This window comes from Gorilla gorilla, chromosome 4 (genome assembly GCF_029281585.2).
Source record: "Gorilla gorilla gorilla isolate KB3781 chromosome 4, NHGRI_mGorGor1-v2.1_pri, whole genome shotgun sequence".
Lineage (NCBI taxonomy): Eukaryota > Metazoa > Chordata > Mammalia > Primates > Hominidae > Gorilla > Gorilla gorilla.
This window is the reverse complement of record NC_073228.2, coordinates 57,451,723-57,472,099: the sequence shown is the minus strand read 5'-3', so window position 1 is coordinate 57,472,099 and position 20,377 is coordinate 57,451,723. Positions and strand designations below refer to the sequence as shown.

The window sequence follows — 20,377 nt, the reverse complement described above, 5'->3', positions numbered from 1 at the left end:
AATGCCCGTTTCCTTTGATAATCAGCAATATCTGCTCTGACGTTGTACCTGTATTTGTCAGGGATTTTAAGGGAAGGAAGGTGGGGACATCAGAATTCTACATCACCAGGAAATGCCTGCAAGGTTGCAATGGGAGAAGGTAAGATGCAGCACCCTTAGGGGATCTGGCAGTTCATGTCAGGAGGGCCTGACCTTGGGTGGGTCAGGAATATGACCAGAGTCTGATCCTGAGCTTTGCAGATCAAGAAATTCAGATTTTTCCAGAATGGTCAAGAGGCTCTGTGATGACTGCAGATGTTAACTGTAGGAAACAGAATAGGCTAGTCAGCTGTCTGCTTACAATAAAGGCTAATACTTTCCAGAGACAAGAGCTTGACAGAAGACCCTGATGGCAAACATAAGCATTCTTGTTCCCTCTGAATATTCCAGCATATACTGGAGAGTATTTTCAGAGTATTTATAACTTCTCAGAGTTGGGATTATGAGAAAAAGGATTCTATTTAAATGTTACATTTAACAAGCTTGGCCAGTTACTCGGTATGTGACTTTGAGAAAGTGAAATTCTCTGTGCTTCAGTTGTATCGTTTACAAAGTGGAGATAATGTGTAGAGTTGTTGTGAGAATGTATGCAAAGCATTCAGCAAATCGTAGCTGATTATAGTAAGATTTCAATAAATAGTGGCATGCAGTTATTATAACTTTGTATTTATTTCAGATTGAAGCTTCTTGAAAATAATTTTATGTTCATCCTGTCCAAAACCTCGGGGAAACAGAGGCAATTCAGCTTCACCAAACACCTAGTTGACTTCTACACTTTCTCCTCTTTTCTCAAATGGGTTTCTCCATGCCAGAGTTTCTCTTTTTAAAAAGTCCTGTTTAGGCTGGGCGCGGTGGCTCACGCCTGTAATCCCAACACTTTGGGAGGCGGAGGCAGATGGATCACTTGAGCTCAGGAGTTTGAGACCAGCCTGGGCAAGATGGCAAAATCCTGTCTCTACAAAAAGTACCAAAATTAGCCGGGCATGGTGCCGCACACCTGTAGTCCCAGCTACTCAGAAGCTGAGGTGGGAGGATCGCCTGATCCTGGGAAGTTGAGGCTGCAGTGAGCAGTGATTGCGCTACTACACTCCAATGTGAGCAACAAGAATGAGACCCTGTCTCAAAAAAATTTTTTTAATTAAAAAAATTAAAAGGTCCTGTTCATGGTCAGAGGCATCTTTTCTTTTCTCTTTGTACCTTATGTCAGTTTTGAGTGACCACAGATTTTTTTTAATACAGTGTCGAGGTTATATAATTCATGTTTCTACCCATAGTTCTCCAAGTTAAGTTCTTCTCTGCAGCTCCAGGTTAGGGTGGTGAGCCTTAGTTTCACTCTCTGTCCTCCCTTGCAGCCCTTTTAGAGTCACCTGTTTCCAAGATATCATTGCCTCTTTTTTGTCTTCAGAACCTGATGTCAGCATTTTGTTCTCTTAGTTAATGCAACAAAATTTATACGTTATCAGATGCAGTGACTGGGGTTTTCTATTCACTTCCCATCAGAACTAATCTGAATAAAGTGATTCTTTCATCCAAGTCACCTTTTCATGCAGTAAGCCCATCTCTAGGGATTTATAAATATACCAGAAAAAGAAAAGGTTGTATGCCTGAGTATGTGCCTGGCTTAATTAAATTGGTGTAAAATTGCTAGTGACACGAATAACAGGGGAATGATCACTGAAATTTCATATGATCTGGCTAGGATGCGGTGCACCCATTAAAAATGATTATATTGAAGACTGTGCTACCACATGAGGAAATGCCTGCATTAGTCAGCTAAAGCTACAAAACAAACAACCTTGAAATCTCAGTCATTAAATAATAAGCTTTTATTTCTCATTCATGCACTTTCAGATCAGCTGGATTTTGGCTGAACTAGTTAGGACTGGTGGAACTTGGCTCCAGGCCATGAGTTGAGTTCAAGTTGGATTCACATATCTCAGTGGCTGGTGGGCCACCCAGGGTACATTCTTTGTATGGAAACAGCAGAAACCCGAGAGAGTAAACCCAGTGCTGAAAGTCCATGTACAGCCTCTGTGCACATCAGAACTACTAACATTCCAAGTCACATGACCAAGGCCACATTATAGGGGTGGAAAATATCTCTACCTCTAATGTTAGTAACTACAAAGGGTATAGATATAGAGAGGCAGGAAATATTGGGAACAATAATGTAGTCTATAGCAATATCTCACAAAACAATTAAATGGAAAAAGCACACATATAGGATATAAAGTTGATGGCACAACTTGATCATAACTGTGTGAAAATATTTTCCCTATCAACAAAGAATAGAAATAAATAAGCAAAAATGAAAAAATGTTACACCCAGATAACAAGATGATTTAAGAACTTTTTTTTTTTTTTTTTTTTTTTGAGACAGAGTTTCACTCTTGTTGCCCAGGCTGAAGTGCAGTGGCGCAATCTCAGCTCACTGCAACCTCCACCTCCCAGGTTCAAGCAATTCTCCTGCCTCAGCCTCCCAAGTAGCTGGGATTACAGGCATGCGCCACCATGCCCAGCTAATTTTGTATTTTTAGTGCAGACAGGGTTTCTCCATGTTGGTCAGGCTGGTCTTGAACTCCTGACCTCAGGTGATTCACCCGCCTCAGCCTCCCAAAGTGCTAGGATTACCAGCATGAGCCCCTGCGCCCAGCCTGATTTAAGAACTTTTAATTTTGCCTTTCTCCATTTCCGAAGCTTCCATGATAATATTATATTACCCTTCTTTTTAAAAGTAAGTTTTAGAAGCTTCTCACAGTTTCTAAAGCTTCTCTTTTATCTTAGTTATTTCATTTAGTTAATTGCTTTATCCATCATATTAAGACTTTGTAGAAAACATTGAGAATTCTAAGAACAACCAAGTTAGTCCATTATTCTTAGTCCCCCCCAGTTCCTAATCTTACATTTGAATCTAATGAACTATCATCACAGATCCTTAATTTGACCTGTTGCCTAAAAACAATTCAGTTGCCTTTATTGTTCCCTTATTCTTCATTATTACAGTGTTAAAGATTATTCTCCACACTGACTTCTTTGAAATCTCTAACATTAGAAATCCATACTATCAAATTGAATCATTGTAGATTTTAGTTTTCTAAAAGCTACAAGTACAATTCAGCAAATATTTACTGAGCACCTGCCCTGTGTGAGGCACTGTACTAGTTGCTCTAGGGGAAATAAAGATGTGTAAGTGACTCATCCTCTTACTCTCAAGGAGCTCACAGTCTTAATAGGAAGAGAAATGTGCACACATTTTTTGAGGACAGAAAGAACAGACTAGGAGAAGGGTTCAATGGTTCTCAACCCTTGCGACATATTAGAATCATTTGGATTTTTTTTTTTAAGAGATAGAGTCTTGCTCTGTAACCCAGGCTGGAGTGCAGTGGAGTAATCATAGGTCACTGTAGCCTCAAACTCCTGGGCTCAAGTGATCCTCCCACCTTGGCCTCTGGAGTAGCTAGGACTAAAAGCATGCACCACCATGCCCAACTAAGTTTTTAACAAAAATTTTTTTGTAGAGATGGGGTCTTGTTATGTTGCCCAGGCTGGTCTCCAACTCCTGGCTTCAAGTGATTCCCCCAGACCTCAGCCTCTCAAAGTTCTGGTATTACAGGCACCAGCCACTGCACCCTGCCTGGACAACATTTAATAAATACCGATGCCCGAGCCTGTGTTCAGACACACTGAGGTTAATTAGTCTGGTGTCTGGCCTGATCACTGATTTTTTTTTTAAGTCCCCCAGGAAATTATAATGAGCATCCAGGGTTGAGAATCACTGAGTTAGTTATTCTACTTTCATCCTGATTGAATTGTTTCACTAGACTAAGAACTGACAAAGACTCTCAAATTCAATATTTAAAACAATTCTTTACAAATCAATTCTTTTATGAAAAATTATATGATGCATGCATATATTTTAAAAAGTCAAATGGTACTAAGGCTTATGACTAAAATATAGCAATTCCTTGTCCCACTCATACTCCTTCATACTCTGTTGACTTTGACTGTTTAAATTATTTTTATAGAATTCATACATCTCCCTACATCAGAATGTCAATGCACTGGCATCTTTTGCAAAACCGATTGCTGAACTTCATTTCCTCCTATCCAAAACTACCCTAAAGCCCCCAAGGAAAGGTAAAAAGGAAGAAACACCAGGTAATTAGAGCAGTGGGAAGCAAGGGAGAGGTTTTTCTTTTCAATCCGTGCCTAGGTACAGACTAGCCCTTCTAATGGGCCTAAGCAATTCAGAAAGGCAGCTAAGAGAGCTTCTCGAAACCCTGCCTGCTCTTCCACCTCTTGGAAGGCTGAGGGGCTTTATCTAAAATCATAACCAAAATTTCCACATGTCTCCTGGATTCAAGCCTCCCCAGAGTCAATCAAGCTATCCTAAACTTTTCTAGAAGTTAAAAACAGTTTGGAAATATGAATACTTCCAAAGCAATTTAAAAATCCTTGCAAAAGCAAGAGTAATTTGAAGAGTACAGAATTGGCTCAGCCATTTGGGGAACTGACTAGAAAAGGGGAACTTTGATTTCATTTCTAATATGTATCATATACATTGGAAAGTTTCACTTAGGGAGATAGTAAAAGTTTAATTGAGGTAGTAGGCATTTGAAAAAGGATGTGATTGCCAAGTAAGGATTTCAAAGGTGGAGGGGACAGAAAAGGGTTTAAAGACTGAGAAAATGGCACAGGCACAGACCAGGAGTCGGGGATGTGTGTGGGTGGTGTTGGTGGTAAAGTTGCCACCAAGGATCCCCATAAACTCTGAGAGTTGGATTTAAAAATTAGCACCAAGTCATAATGGAAGAGATCAGAGATGTGCAAAGGCCCCTTGTAGGAAGACTACTTTCCAGGCCAGCGGCAGAGTATAAGGCATTTCTAGCCTACATGAATGTATTCACATACATAGAGGATAAATGTAGGCAAAATTTGTATATGTTGGGGGCAGTAAGGAGAGGGTTGGTGGTGAACCTGGAAATTTTAGAAACCAAGACAGAGAAAAAAAAATTCATCTGAGGGCAAAGAATAATGAAAAACTAGTCATCCTTAGCATTCTAAATTTGCTTTAGCTTGTAAACCTGTAAACTAATTTGTCTTGTCCTTGTGATAGAAATATCTTTATTTTAGAAATTATTGCAATCTTATTTTATATTAAGTTGGTGCAAAAGTAATTGTGGTTTTTGCACTTTTGCACCAACTTAATAGATATTGCAATAGTCTAATATAATCTGAAGATTTTTAAGATTTGAATCAAATTACCAGCTTCCCTTACTGTAAGGCTATGTTCGTATAATTTGGCTTCTTATATTACTGTTGAGGGCACTGATTAGCAAAAGCATTTGACCCACTTATGACTATGGTCCTCACTATAAATTAACAGAGTAACATTTTGATTTATGCATTGGTCCTTTGTGAGCTTGATTAGCATAAAGCATCCCCAAGAGACTGATCTAGACTTGGTACAAAAAGGCAATCAAGTTCTGGACCTGGAAAGCTTGAGACCCATAGCCAGTATGAGGTGCCAGTCAATTGGCTGCTTTTTAGACCTATGCAGTCAAAGTAACCAGCCTGGAGGGCACCATACCACCACCCAAAAATTATGCCAGGTGGGCTGGGGTGCATGAGAAACACGGGGAGATGGAGATACAATAAAGGATGTGGTTGGGAGAGCAAGTCAGGGCATATTAATGAAAGCCTTGAAAATTGGTTAGGTTTGAAGGCTGTGGGGACTCATTGAAGATATGTTAGCAAGGTATTACATAAAATCAGTTCTCTATTTGAGGAAAAATTCTCTGATGGATGACAGCTGGATTGAGTGGGAAAGCTGGAGACAGGGGACTAATGAAGTCTATTGTAATTGTATAGGTAGGAGGTGAAGGAGATTGTGAAAAGGCCAGTGGCATTGAAATAGAGTGGAAGGCTCAGCTCCAAGAGACATTTCTGTGGCTCCAGGCCATACTGATGTGCCTTGATTTCCTCACTTGTAATATTAAAATGGAGTCACTGCTACCTGTCTAGGAGAAAGGACTCTGCTCTTCCTGTCTTCCTCTATTATTTGTAATAATTTTCAGAAGGCTGCCCTCTTTTCATAAAGCAGGTAGAGGTGTTTAATGGCTCTTGAAGCAAAGCAGAGCTTATGAAATTCCTCTGACTGGTCACATTCTGGACTAAGCCCAAACACGATAGTCCTCTCCAGGCCTGAAAATTGCTGAATACTGTCTAAAACAATGTGACTTCCCCAAACACCGGTGGCCGGGCTAAACACAACCTCTGATGGTCTGTGGGTCTCAATTAATTCCATTGCTTTGAGTAGTGCAAGCCTATAGCGTCCTCTGTCCTCCCCTCTCCTGCACAGAATTGCTATATCTTTGGGCAGATAGCCACACTGGAACAGGCTGTGACATTTTCTTGCCACATAGTTAGCTATTTGTTCTGTTGTCAGATTAGTCTTTGTCTCACACACCCCAGGCAGAGCCTGGGCACACGTTGCTTCCTCATAGGCAGTCTCGCTGAACAATGCTAATGTGTCTGGAGACATGTTGGAGGGAGGATTTTCTTTGATCCTCTTCATTTCTTCTTTCATAACCTTCGCTATTTCCAGAGCACAGTGGATCCCACTGGTGATTGTTTTTCGAGGAAACTGAGCAGATGGAGGGGGAAGGCCATTGACATCTGCGTGATGGATTTGAAAAGGGTCAAGAAAAAGCCAGAGAATCCCATGGTGAAGGTTTTCACTTCCAGTCCCCTTTGCCTTTGGATGGGTGATGTTCTTAGCCTTCATGTACCAATTGCCATATTTGCTGCAGAAATTCTCAGTCTCATCCATCACTATGTGTTTAATCTTTAGAAACTCCCCTTGCATGAAAGTTTTCCGGGTCACAGCTTGGCAGGTGGTTTGTTGGCTGTAAGGACGGAAAAAACAGGGCTTGAGGCATATCAACAAAGAGAACACCAGCAGTCATTACTCTCTGGAATGGAATCAGAGGCTGATTCTCATCTGCAGGCTGAGTCATTGATTCAGTAGTGTGAATACCACAAAACTGTTCTAATTACAAGTTACCTGACAGACAGAATGCATAATTTTACACCTTGCTCTTTGGGGTTATCCAGTTAAACCTGCATGTGAAACTTCTGAAATGAACCCAGGTAACAGATTGTATTATTTCTATTAGTAATCCATTCCTACTCTTTGGCAATCCTGAAGACAAGTTCATTACATCTAAAGGAAATCTCAAAGTTAACTTACACTTCTTACTACCGTTTCTTTACTTTCTATCCTCTTTAGAGCTGGAAAACAGTTTCCTCAATGCATATCATAATTTTTATGTGCAAAAAAAAGCATGGACTAGTTCAAATTCCTCTAAAGCTTCTTTAGATTTTGGTAAGAGAAACATCAAGAGGATGCTGAGTTCCACGACACATCAAGTAGGGTACCAAATCTACGGGGCTATGCCTCTTTGGAGCTACCTCATTTACTTAGCTCAATTTTCCTTTATAGTACGCTTTAGCATATATGTATTTTTTCTTAACAAATTTGGTTGTTTTTTGCCTCCTTTAATTTGGATCCAAGTAACATCACTCATCCCTACAGATTCCATGATTTTACATATGCAGTTCCTAGGGCCTTTACTCCCTATGCCTTGAATCATAACTATGTTCTTCTCTTCTGGTTTGGACTGTGTGGACTCAAATAAAAGCACTGATTCTTAGCCATCTTTGTATCCCTCTCACATTAAGGGTTTCATAGATATTTGTTGAGTTAGCCTTTTGACTGGAGTATTTTCAAACTTAGCTATAAAACTTAATAAAGAACGTAGTCCTCAGCACAGTCTACAGGATCCCTGATAACCTGGCATCCACCTCCTTTTCAACATCACCACCTGCTGTATACCCACAGTCTGCACAGCTCTAGTCAGACCTACCATTCTGGTTCTCTAGTGTCTCCATGTCTTTGAACTTGCTGTGCCCTTTGCCTGGAAAGCCCTCCCCTATTTGATTCACTTCTCCTGCTGACTTCTTAACAGTGTGCCTAATGGTCTCCTTCACTGGGGAATATTTACCAACGAACCTCTAGCCAGTTAAAATGGGCATGAGGCCAGGTGCAGTGGCTCACGCCTGTAATCCCAACACTTTGCGAGAAGGAGGTGGGCGGATCACTTGAGGTCAGGAGTTCAAGACCAGCCTGGCCAACACAGTGAAACCCCGTCTCTACTAAAAATACAAAAATTAGCTAGGTGTGGTGATGCACACTTGTAATCCCAGCTACTCGGGAGGCTGAGGCAAGAGAATCACTTGAACCCAGGAGACAGAGGTTGCAGTGAGCTGAGATCGTGCCACTGCACTCCAGCCTGGTTGACACAGCAAGACTCCGTCTCAAAAATAAATTAATTAGTTAATTAAAATGAGCATGTCTTTATTATTATACAATACTCACATTGTTTTTTTTATGGCAAGGTCTTCAATATGTTTTCTCCTCTAACACTAAATGTAGCACAGTGGATACCACATCAACAGTGCTCAAAACCATTTATTGAATAACAAAACCAAACCAAAAATCATAATGATTTTGCCCTCTTCTGCTGAATTCTATAATGACCAATTCATTTTACTAAATTAAAAGTTAGAGATTTAAATCAGAAGTGAATTTGCATATTTTCTAAAATTACTGATGCAGAACAAGTCAAAAATGAAAATATTTTATGAACAAAATCAAACTGTATTTAAATTCAAGTTTCACTAGGTACAATGTCTAATTAGCAGAAATACCCTGTGACTTTAAAACATTACATATCAAACAGAAAGTATACTTGAAGCAGAATGGGTTCATTTCTACTTCTCTTAAATGTAAGGCCAGGATTGTGAGGAAAAAAAAAAGTTTCTGGTTCTGTAAATTTAAGTTATGCACATGTGGGTTATTTATAATGAAATGTTTAAGGTTGAACATTATAAATTACCTGTTTACAGCTCAATTCCATGATTATTTGGAAATGTGTATATAGTTTGGGCTCTTGCACTTGTGCAACTAAGGCACTGCAAAAACTTAAACTAAAAACACAAATCGCTTTTGTGACACTCTTGAAAAGACTGACTAAATATATTTTTGTGTGTGTGCAACCAACTCCCAGCACATCAGGTGGGTAACTCTTCCCACACGAATAGTCTGCCTACCCTCAGGAATATTTTTTGTCTGTGGTACCTCAGCCTATCGTTGTTTGAATGGCTCTTCAGAATCTATATGCTTCCTCTCATTCTTAGCGCCCCCTATGACCATCTACACTGAACAAGATTTATACAATCATGTCGTACCTAAGCCCCGCAACAAAAGAGTACCCATTCTTCCTTTTGTTATCGGAGCAGGAGTGCTAGGCGGACTAGGTACTGGCACTGGCGGTATCACAACCTCTATTCAGTTCTACTACAAACTATCTCAAGAACTAAATGGTGACATGGAACGGGTCATTGACTCCCTGGTCACCTTGCAAGATCAACTTAACTCCCTAGCAGCAGTAGTCGTTCAAAATCGAAGAGCTTTAGACTTGCTAGCCGCCGCAAGAGGGGGAACCTGTTTATTTTTAGGGGAAGAATGCTGTTATTATGTTAATCAATCCGGAATCGTCACCAAAAAAGGTAAAGAAATTCGAGATCGAATACAACATAGAGCAGAGGAGCTTCAAAACACTGGCCCCTGGGGCCTCCTCAGCCAATGATGCCCTGGATTCTACCCTTCTTAGGACCTCTAGCAGCTATAATATTGCTACTCCTCTTTGGACCCTGTATCTTTAACCTCCTTGTTAAGTTTGTCTTTTCCAGAATCGAAGCTGCAAAGCTACAAATGGTTCTTCAAATGGAGCCCCAGATGCAATCCATGAGTAAAATCTACCACGGACCCCTGGACCGGCCTGCTAGCCCATGCTCCGATGTTAATGACATCAAAGTCACCCTTCCCGAGGAAATCTCAACTGCACAACCCCTACTACGCCCCAATTCAGCAGGAAGCAGCTAGAGCGGTGGTCGGCCAACTTCCCCAACAGCACTTGGGTTTTCCTGTTGAGGGGGGCACTGAGAGACAGGACTAGCTGGATTTCCTAGGCTGACTAAGAATCCCTAAGCCTAGCTGGGAAGGTGACCACTTCCACCTTTAAACACGGGGCTTGCAACTTAGCTCACACCCGACCAATCAGATAAGAAAGAGAGCTCACTAAAATGCTAATTAGGCAAAAACAGGAGGTAAAGAAATAGCCAATCATCTATTGCCTGAGAGCACAGCAGGAGGGACAATGATCGGGATATAAACCCAGGCATTCAAGCTGGCAACGGCTACCCTCTTTGGGTCCCCTCCCTTTGTATGGGAGCTCTGTTTTCACTCTATTAAATCTTGCAACTGCAAAAAGAATATATATATATATGTGTATATATATATACACATATATATACACTATATATACACATATATACACATATATACACATATATACACATATATATACACATATATATACACATATATACACATATATATATACACATACATATTTGTGTGTGTGTGTAGTTGGTAAAACTCTTACGTCACAAAATCCTTTAGGGAGTCGCTTTCACAAACATAGAGGATCTCTTTTGGTTTGCAGTGAAACAAGTCCTTAATTTTCTCCATGATCTTTATGGCTAGGGCTGTCTTCCTGACTCCTGGAAAGCAGTAGATGAATAATTCACGCGTCTTCTGAAGACTCTCAGAAAGCAACTGGCTCTGCTCCATTATGAGCAAGTTGAAAAATTCACAGCCCATCTGGTCACTCAGAAGAGATCTGGAGGACAGGGAGACCACCACCAGAGCCTGCAGCAAGTCTTCCATTTCCTCCTCATCAGCAAGCCTGTAGGACCTGGGGTAACGCACGGAGATCTCACCAGGTCTACTCTGTGTGCTGCTCAGGTGTATCAGCCTTGGAATGATGCACACTTTCCCTGTGTAACCACCAACAGTTTGCAGTTTCTGCTTTAACTGATGAGCTGTGTTTCGGGCATATTCAAGTCCTCCAGGCCAATCAGGGTCTATTAAGATTGTATAGAGTACCACGGGGCTGTTAACTGCTATCAGGAGAGCATCACACAGGACATTCTGTTCTTTCCTGAAGCCAACATCACCAGCCCAGCTTCTAGAAAATATCACAATCCCCTGAGAACAAGGATGTATCAGGGTCTTCATTAAACCCTCCAGTTCTTTATGATCTGAGAACAGCTTCTTACAGAGGGATTCTGGTTTAAATTGTACCTCTTCCTGTGTCACTGAAAATTCAAGGAATAGATGTTACCAAAACTTACAAAAGCATGTGGTAAGTATTCCTGCAACGTTGCAGAAAAAAAGATACCTGGTGCATTTGGGAAAATAAGAGCTTTCCTTTAGAATTGTGATTCTTAATCAGGAGCAGTTTTACTCCCCAACTCTCCCCCACCCCCAAGGACATTTGGCAATGTCTGGAGAATTTTTTCTTTTTTTTTGAGACGGAGTCTCGCTGTCACCCAGACTGGAGTGCAGTGGTGTGATCTTGGCTCACTGCAGCCTCTGCCTCCCTGGTTCCAGTGATTCTTCTGCCTCAGCCTCTGGAGTAGCTGAGACTACAGTCACATGCCACCACACCTGGCTAATTTTTGTATTTTTAGTAGAGACAGGGTTTCACCATGTTGGCTGGGCTGGTCTCAAACTCCTGACCTCAGGTGAGGTCACCCGCCTTGGCCTCCCAAAGTGCTGGGATTACAGGCATGAGCCACCATGCCCGTCCTGAGAATTTTTTATTGTCACAATTGGAGGGGAGCTACTGGTATGTAGTAGGTACCAGATAGGAGTGCTGCTAAGTATTCTACAATTCACAGGGCTCTCCCTCCCCCAGCAAAGAGTTATCTGACTCAAATGACAATAGTGCTAAGGTTGAGAAACCCTGCTTTAGAAGAAGTTCAAATAACCCAATGGCTCCTTCTGCATTGGAAAGCTAGGGGCAGTTTTTTGATGGTTGAGACCTGAGAAATTCCCTGCACTCTCAAATTTGGAAAACAAAAGCCATATGTTATGAGAAGTTGGAAGGCACACAGAAATAGTAATAGTGGGAATCAGATGACTGGAAACAAGGGTCAGATATATAGATATATAAATATTATATATAATTATATATAATAATTATATAATAAATTAATAATAAATATTAATAATAATTATTAAATAAGTATATATATGACCCTTGTTTTCAGTCATATATATTATATATATATAATATATATATGTAAAATTTCAGGATCATTATGTCGCTAAGTCCTTCATTTGACCTTCCCTAAGGAGAAACACCTGAACTCATTACTACTAACACCTCCCAACTCAATTTTAGAAAACAAATAGTCCCCTAAGTTGAAATCAAGAGGGAATACCTGGAAACAAATGTCGTTGCAGAGCCTCCTTAAATTCGTGGACTTTTATGGGATATCCGGGACTTTTTCGTGCAGATGAAGCTGATGAAATCAGGCAAGAGTTGTAGTCTGTGACCAAACTGGAAGGAGCTAGACAATTACATGGAAAGTTGTTTCAGACAAAAAATAAAAATTAAAAAAAAAAAAAAACCTCTTTTTTTGGCTCTTCTTACTGGAGACCTGTGATGTGCATGGGTGCCTGAGCAGTTGTACTTACTATGCGTCAGACAGCTCACGTATGTCAGGAAAGGAAGTCTGGGGATTCCTACAGGGGACATATCACACATATTCTAAGTCACTGTGTGACTCGGCTTGAGCAAGTCATTTCACCTCTCTCTCACGCAGGAGTGAATAGTCCCTAAGCTTCCTTTCAATTATAATATTCTGACTCCAGGTTATCTCTAAGAAGAAAAGGCATCTAGTGGGGATCAGCAAGGATTAAAGCACAGTATTTTAAAAATGGTGTTGGCCAGATGTGATGGCTCACACCTGTAATCCCAGCACTTTGGGAGGCCGAGGCAGGCGGATCACGAGGTCAGGAGATCAAGACCATCCTGGCTAACACGATGAAACCCCGTCTCTACTAAAAACACAAAAAATTAGCCAGGCATGGTGGCCGGCGCCTGTAGTCCCAGCTATTCGGGAGGCTGAGGCAGGAGAATGGCGTGAACCCAGGAGACGGAGCTTGCAGTGAGCCGAGATCGCGCCACTGCACTCCAGCCTGGGTGACAGAGCGAGACTCCGTCTCAAAAAAAAAAAAAAAAAAATACAAAAATTAGCTGGGCGTGGTGGTGTGCCTGTAATCCCAGCTGCTCGGGAGGCTGAGGTGGGAGAATTGCTTGAACCTGGGAGGCGGAGGCTGCAGTGAGCTGAGATCGTGCCGCTGCACTCCAGCCTAGGCGACAAAGCAAGACCCTGTCTCCAAAAAAAAAAAAAACAAATGTTGTTACAGTTGTTTATGTCCCCATCTAAGGTTAGATGGAATCAAAAGTGGCAGAATCTTTAGGGGAGAGGAGAAGAGAAGTGAACTCAAACAAATTAAGAGAAAGAATGACCCAATAAAATTCTCCAATCACTCAAGTTTTGATGAAATTTGGAACATACTGGCCGTGAAGGCAAGCAGATAGGCGTAGTTCGGCCTATAGTCCTTTATGGATTGATTAGGAATCACCAAGGCTGATTCCAAGCAGAACTGAAAGGTAAGTGAGAACACCAGGGGTCCTGCTCCCCCAGCACCCCCTTGCCCTAGCATCTCCTTTTGCATCATTTTCCCCCACTTGGTGGCGCCCTAAGCCCAGTGGCTTAAGGTTATTAGCTCCTAATATTACTGAAACAATTCAAATTTGTCAACAATGTTTTGCTTGAAAGAATTGGTGGAGTAGTGGAGTCATTTTTTTTTTTTTTTTTTTTTTTTGAGACGGGGCCTCGCTCTGTTGCTTAGGCTGGAGTGCAGTGGAGTGATCTTGGCTGACTACAACCTCCACCTCCCAGGCTCAAGCAATCCTCCCACCTCAGCCTCCCATGTAGCTGAGACTACAGGCATACACCACCACGCCTGGCTAATTTTTATATTTGGGGGAGAAATAGGGCTCGCTATGTTGGCCAGGCTGGTCTCAAACTCCTGGGCTCAGGCAATCTGCCCACGTTGGCCTCCCAAAGTGCTAGGACTGCGCCCAGCCTCAGAGTTATTCTTAAACAGTGTTTCTCTAGAATATCATCTCTAAAATGAGGCTATTCCAATTTTGACTGGGATGATCAGCCTGCACAATTTTTTCAACAGGTTAATAGACAATAAAAGGAGACCTTTCCTAACTCATGGCTGATGGCATACTGTAACTTTCCTTTAAAAGTTGCTTAGGCTGGCCAGGAGTGGTGGCTCACACCTGTAATCCCAGCACTTTGGGAGGTTGAGGTGAGTTGATCTCTTGAGGTTAGAAGTTCAAGACCAGCCTGGGCAACATGGCAAAACCCCATCTCTATTAAAAATACAAAAATTAGCCGACATGGTGGTGTGTGCCTGTAATCCCAGCTACTTGGGAGGCTGAAGCATGAGAATCACTTGCACCTGGGAGGTGGAGTTTGCAGTGAGCCGAGGTCACACCACTGCACTCCAGCCTGGGTGACAGAGTCTAAAGAAAAAAAAGTTGTTTAGGCCATAGAATCCAAACATTTCTTGACCTCAGTTTATATTCTGAGTCTTTGGAACTAAAAATGTTAGATAAGGAACACTGTAATGGGAGAACACTTATAAGAAAAATAAATTTCTATTTTTTAACTAACATGTGATCAAATACCCACAAAAGGCAGAGAAAGGGGTTCCTCCCTGCTGATGGGGACAATGACTTCACTTCCCTTTACCTGACTGAGTATCCAGCATCATGACCACCCACTGCTCAGCTGTCAGCCGTGTGACAGAATTGTCTTTCATGATCCAGGAATCTGGGGCCTCTGCAAACACCACGCAACAGAAGGGCTCCACTTGAATCACACAGACATAACCATCCAGGACATCTTTTTGGTACACATTCAGGATTTTTGTAGTGAAATTTACCTTTGGCTTCTCACAGCAGAAGTGGAATGTAGGCAATTTTTCTATGCAGTTTTCGATTTCTTTTTTTAATAAGTCAGGATTCACTTTTTCCCACTTACATCCAACCACTTCCTTGCTCTTATCATCCACCCCAATGAGGACGTATCCCCCTTGAGTGTTGGCAAATGCAGAAACATAATGAGGCAGCATTTCCTTAATCCGAGGTATGACTTTTTTGGTGGTGAACCTTTTAAATTCGACATGTGTTGACTCAGTAAAGTTGAGTTTCTCCTTATACATGAGTTTGTCCTTTTTAAAAAATTCTGAGGCCAATATCCTCATATCTTCCTCTTCCTGAATGTATCTATTGAGAACCTGCTGAGGATGCAACTTCTTCACCCTTGGTCTTCCTCTTTGGGCTCTAAACCCCTTCTCTCTGAGAAGCTCCAGGGCACTGCTAGCACTCAAGTTGATAGCAGAAGTCACATCTCTCCGATACAAATTGGAGCGCAAGCTGCAAATCCTTAGTGGAAGGCTGAAAACATCTGGGCTCCATGACTTCACAAAAATCAGGAGATTGTGCCCCTGCTGCATGTAGTCAAGGTATTTCTGTGAACCTGAAGGAAGGAGCTTTTGAAAAGAAGTTTCCAAATCCTGTCCCAGCCCATGGCATTGGTAACTATAGGTTTTATCATCAATCTCTGCTTTGATCACACCACCTCCAGAATTTAACAGTGCACATATAGCCCGGATAATTCTAGAATTCTCAGATCTTTTCAAACAGCTGTTGGTCATCTTCTTCCTGTTTTCTTCTCCAAAAATCACTCTGCCCACATCTACTATCACCTCAGGATACGGCATTTCAGTATCAGTCTTGATACTCTCCATTTCAGCAGCCCCTCTGTGCTCCAAACAATAAAAGAAAGGAGTTCCTACAATCAGGACAGAAATATTGTTTCTATATTAATAAGAATTCCAAAGATTACAATATTTTCTTCAAAACTATCGATTACTGGAGATATATTTTAATGTTGGAAGTCATCTCTATATATATGTATATTTGTTGTTGCTCTTGTTTGTTTTGGGTTTTTTAGTTTTGTTTGTTTGTTTTTGAGATAGAATCTTGCTCTGTTATGCAGGTTAGAGTGCAGTGGCACGATAATAGTTCTCTGCAACCTCAACCTCCCAGCTCAAGTGATTCTCCAACTTCAGTCTCCCTAGTAGCTGAGACTACAGACATGTGCCACCAAGCCTGGCTAATTTTTTTTTTCTTTTTCGTTCTTGCTATTTTTTTTTTTTTAAGAGATGGAGTCTTGCTACGTTGCAATCCTCCTGCCTGGGCCTCCCTCCCAAAGTGCTGGGATTACAGATGTGAGCCACCGCACCCAACTGGAAATTATCTTTGATACTGCTGTTTTCTAATCACTTTGCCAAATATCCTTAGCCTTGCCAGAATAAGTAGGCATGGATAAAGGTGAATGCTTAATATTTGTCATAATGGAAAAATTAAATTGCTAACATTTTCAGCCATTTTGCATTTCAAATCAGGAAACGCCAACACTGAGCCCAGATATAAAGGGCATGGGTTGGCACAGGAGCCCAGGAAGGTATTGGAGAATACGCAGAAATAGAAGTGGAAGTGAGAAGATGCTCTTATTTATAATTCAAAAGGGGAAGAAAGGAAGGCACTAGAGAACTAAGGAAGTATCATTTTACAGTATATGTACTGTAGAAGATCTTGCTATAAACACAAACATAGGCTGGGTGTGGTAGCTCACATGTGTAATCTCAGCACTTTGGGAGGTGGATGTGAGAGGATTGCTTTCGATCAGGAGTTGAGACCAGCGTGGACAACATAGCAAGACCCCATCTCGACAAAAGATAAAAAAAAAAAATGTTAAACATTAGGCAGGTATGGTGGTGCGCACCTGCAGTCCCAGCTACCTAGGAGGCTGAGGTGGGAGGATCTCTTGAGCCCAGGAGTTTGAGGCTGCAGTGAACCATGATCGCACCACTGCACTCCAGCCTGGGCAGCAGAGTGGGAACCTGTCTAAAAAAATAAAAATAAAAGTAAATAAATAAAATTCTATATTTTTATGTATTATTTCATACACTTTGAAAAGCTTTATTTTACTCCTGAAAGAATGTCAGTTGATACCAAATGCAGAAACCTTTTCAACTCTTCACATGTTCTAAATCTCAAAAGTACATTGCCTCATATACAGTGTGATGTGACAGCAGCATTTTCCTTCCCTTCTAATAGTTCTGCCCTGTGCTGTGGAAACCTCTAAGACTTGGAAAAGAACATGAGCTTTTGGGGCATGGTAACTAAACCATTGTCACCCTTCTTTTGCTTCCTAGACCAGAAAACAGCCACCTAAACTGAAATTTGAGCTCTGAAACAAATATTTCAGAAAAGATCTGCTTACCTTTAGTCAATTGCAAAACAAAATATTTGCTAACTCAACCAAAATTCATCCTCTAGGAGAAGAGAACCCATCTTTCTGGGTGATCTTTGCAAAGCAGGGGCCCTGTGGGCGTTGTATATACTCACCAAGAGGAAGAAAGCAGGCATCCGGCAAGACATGTGCACTCCCCTGATATCAATTTGTTCTTGGTTGCCTTCTCACTTCCTTCAGAAAAACCAGAATCAACCTGGGGAATTCTTTTTAGAATGTGAGCCTCTTCTATAGGTACATGTAAATGTAGTATTTTATGGCTCCTTATGGAAATTTCCCATAACATTCTATTTATATCATAGAATCACAGAAGTGTTGGAAAGGACTTTAAAGATCCTCCAGTCCAACAATCTATAGGATTCTAAAATCTCCTCTATAATATTCCCAACTCCCAACAAGTTGCAAACCTCCAGCGATGAGCAACTCACTACCTATCAAATAGTCCCTCTAGTCCCTTCTAATTTCTGACGTCTGTGTTAGAAATGGTCTCCTTACTTTAAGCTGCAATTTGTCTCCCCATAACTTCCACTGATGGGACCCACAGAACAAATCAAATTGATTTTGAATAGCAGACCCTATGGTCTCGTGACTCGTAAGTCTCATCAATGTTATTCGAATGCTGATAACAATTATGATAAATACAACATTTACTGAGATTCTAGCTCGAGATGAATATCCTTTCCACATTTCCCAGAACTTTTTTTTCTTTTTTTGAGACAGAGTTTTGCTCTGTGCCCAGGCTGGAGTGCAGTGGCACGATCTCTTGGCTCATGGCAACCTCCGTCCCCCAGGTTCAAGTGACTCTCCTGCCTCAGCCTCCAGAGTAGCTGGGACTGCAGGCAAGAGCCACCACTCTCGATACATTTTTGTATTTTTAGTAGAGATGGGGTTTCACCATGTTGGCCAGGCTGGTCTCGAACTGTTGACCTCAGGTGATCCACCTACCTGAGCCTCCCAAAGTGCTGGGATTATAGGGACGGGCCACCACGCCAGGCCTTCCCAGAATTTTTTACTCATTTTCCTTTACAAATTTTCCCTAAATACTATTTTACTAATCCCTCATGCCCTCAGATGTAGACTGCACCTAAAATTAGATAAATGAGATATTTTTAAGAATTTTTTTTTTTTTTTTTTACCTATGCTCTTGTGTTTCCTCTTGCTGCTTCAGTTTCACATCTGGCTGTAGTCTGAATGTTTGCTTCTGTCACAGCCCCTTTTGCCCTTTGATATTAGCCTGGGAGAAGCAGACTTCCCACTTCTTCATAACACTGACATACTGAGGAAGGCCGATAAGGACTCATGAAGAGCCTGTGACAGGGCAGATTATCAGGCCAGGGTCTGACCTCAGGGAGTGAATGAGGTCGTAATGAGAAAATGCAGGGGTGAATGGAAAAAGTTAAACTTAGCACTTCTAAAAGACTGAGCTTCATTTCCACATATCATATATGTACCTTCAGCGCTGGAAAATTTTGTGTGCAAAGCTCTGTTTTTATTTTAAATTAGGCTTCCTGTACATATTCATTGTGGGCAATATTAACCTATTTCATTACCTCCTAAATGGCTTGTTCTTTTCTATTTACTTTTATTCTTTTTCCTACTTTTCATCTTTGTTAAACACCAGACCCAGCCTAGAAAAATCCTCATAGATTAGGAGCTGGCTATCCCTGGGTAGGAGGATTAAAGGTAATTTTTTAATTAATTTATTTTTCTTCCCTTTATTATCTTTAACTGATCTGTATTTTTAATGGTTTACAATGAGTATAAATTGTTTTTCATAATTAAAAAACAAATGGTAAAAAACCAACAGATGGGCTGGGTGTGGTGGCTCATGCCTATAATCCCAGCACTTTGGGAGGCCTAGGTGGGTGGATCATCTGAGGTCAGGAGTTCAAGACCAGCCTGACCAATATGGTGAAACCCTGTCTCTACTAAAAATACAAAAATTAGCCTGGTGTGGTGGTGTGTGCCTGTAATCCCAACTACTGGGGAGGCTGAGACAGGAGAATTGCTTGAACCTGGGAGGCAGAGGTTGCAGTGAGCCGAGATCATGCCATTGCATTCTAGCCTGGGCAACAGAGGGAGACTCCATCTCAAAAAAAAAAAAAAAAAGACAGAAAGAAAGAAAAAGAAAACCCAACAGATGCTGGGGGCAGTGGCTCATGCCTGTAATCCCAGCATTTTGGGAGGCCGAGGCAGGCAGATCACCTGAGGTCAGGAGTTCAAGACCAGCCTGGCCAACATGGTGAAAACCCCGTCTCTACTAGAAATACAAAACTTAGCTGGGCATGGTGGTGGGCACCTGTCATCTCAGCTACTGGGGAGGCTGGGACAGGAGAATTGCTTGAACCCGGGAGGCAAAGGTTGCAGTGAGCCGAGATCGTGCCACTGCATTCCAGCCTGGGTGACAAAGCGAGACTCCATCTCAAAAAAAAAAAACAAAAAAACAGATGCCGGGCACAGTGGCTCATGCCTGTAATCCCAGCATTTTGGGAGGCCGAGGCCGGTGGATCACGGGGTCAGGAGTTCAAGACTAGCCTGGCCAACATGGTGAAACCCCGTCTCTACTAAAAATACAAAAATTAGCCAGGCATGATGGCAGACACCTGTAATACCAGCTACTCAGGTGGCTGAGGTAGGAGAATCACTTGAATCTGGGAGGTGGAGGTTGCAGTGAGCCGAGATTGCGCCACTGCACTCCAGCCTCCAGCCTGGGAGACAAAGCGAGACTCCATCTCAAAAAAAGAAAAAACAACCAACAGATGGGAGGCAGTTAGTTATCTTATTTGAGGATGGTGGCTAAACTGGGTCAAGCTTTGATACACACAAAAGGGGAGGAGGCAATGTGATCACAGAAGCAGAGATGGAGTGATGCAGCTATAAGCAAAGGAATGCC

At 41.7% G+C, this 20,377-nt stretch overlaps 1 protein-coding gene across 1 annotated transcript; it reads right to left on the bottom strand.

Moving 5' to 3' along the window:
• Positions 1–1,846: 1,846 nt before the first annotated feature.
• SLFN14 (schlafen family member 14) lies at positions 1,847–18,673 on the bottom strand. The gene is made up of 6 exons (XM_031011453.2): positions 18,621–18,673; positions 17,580–17,658; positions 14,854–15,957; positions 12,457–12,585; positions 10,611–11,325; positions 1,847–6,947 (listed from the first exon to the last, which is right to left on the bottom strand). The coding sequence occupies exons 3-6, from the start codon at positions 15,911–15,913 to the stop codon at positions 6,113–6,115; spliced, it is 2,739 nt and encodes a 912-aa protein (XP_030867313.2). The 5' UTR covers positions 15,914–15,957; positions 17,580–17,658; positions 18,621–18,673; the 3' UTR covers positions 1,847–6,112.
• Positions 18,674–20,377: the final 1,704 nt, after the last annotated feature.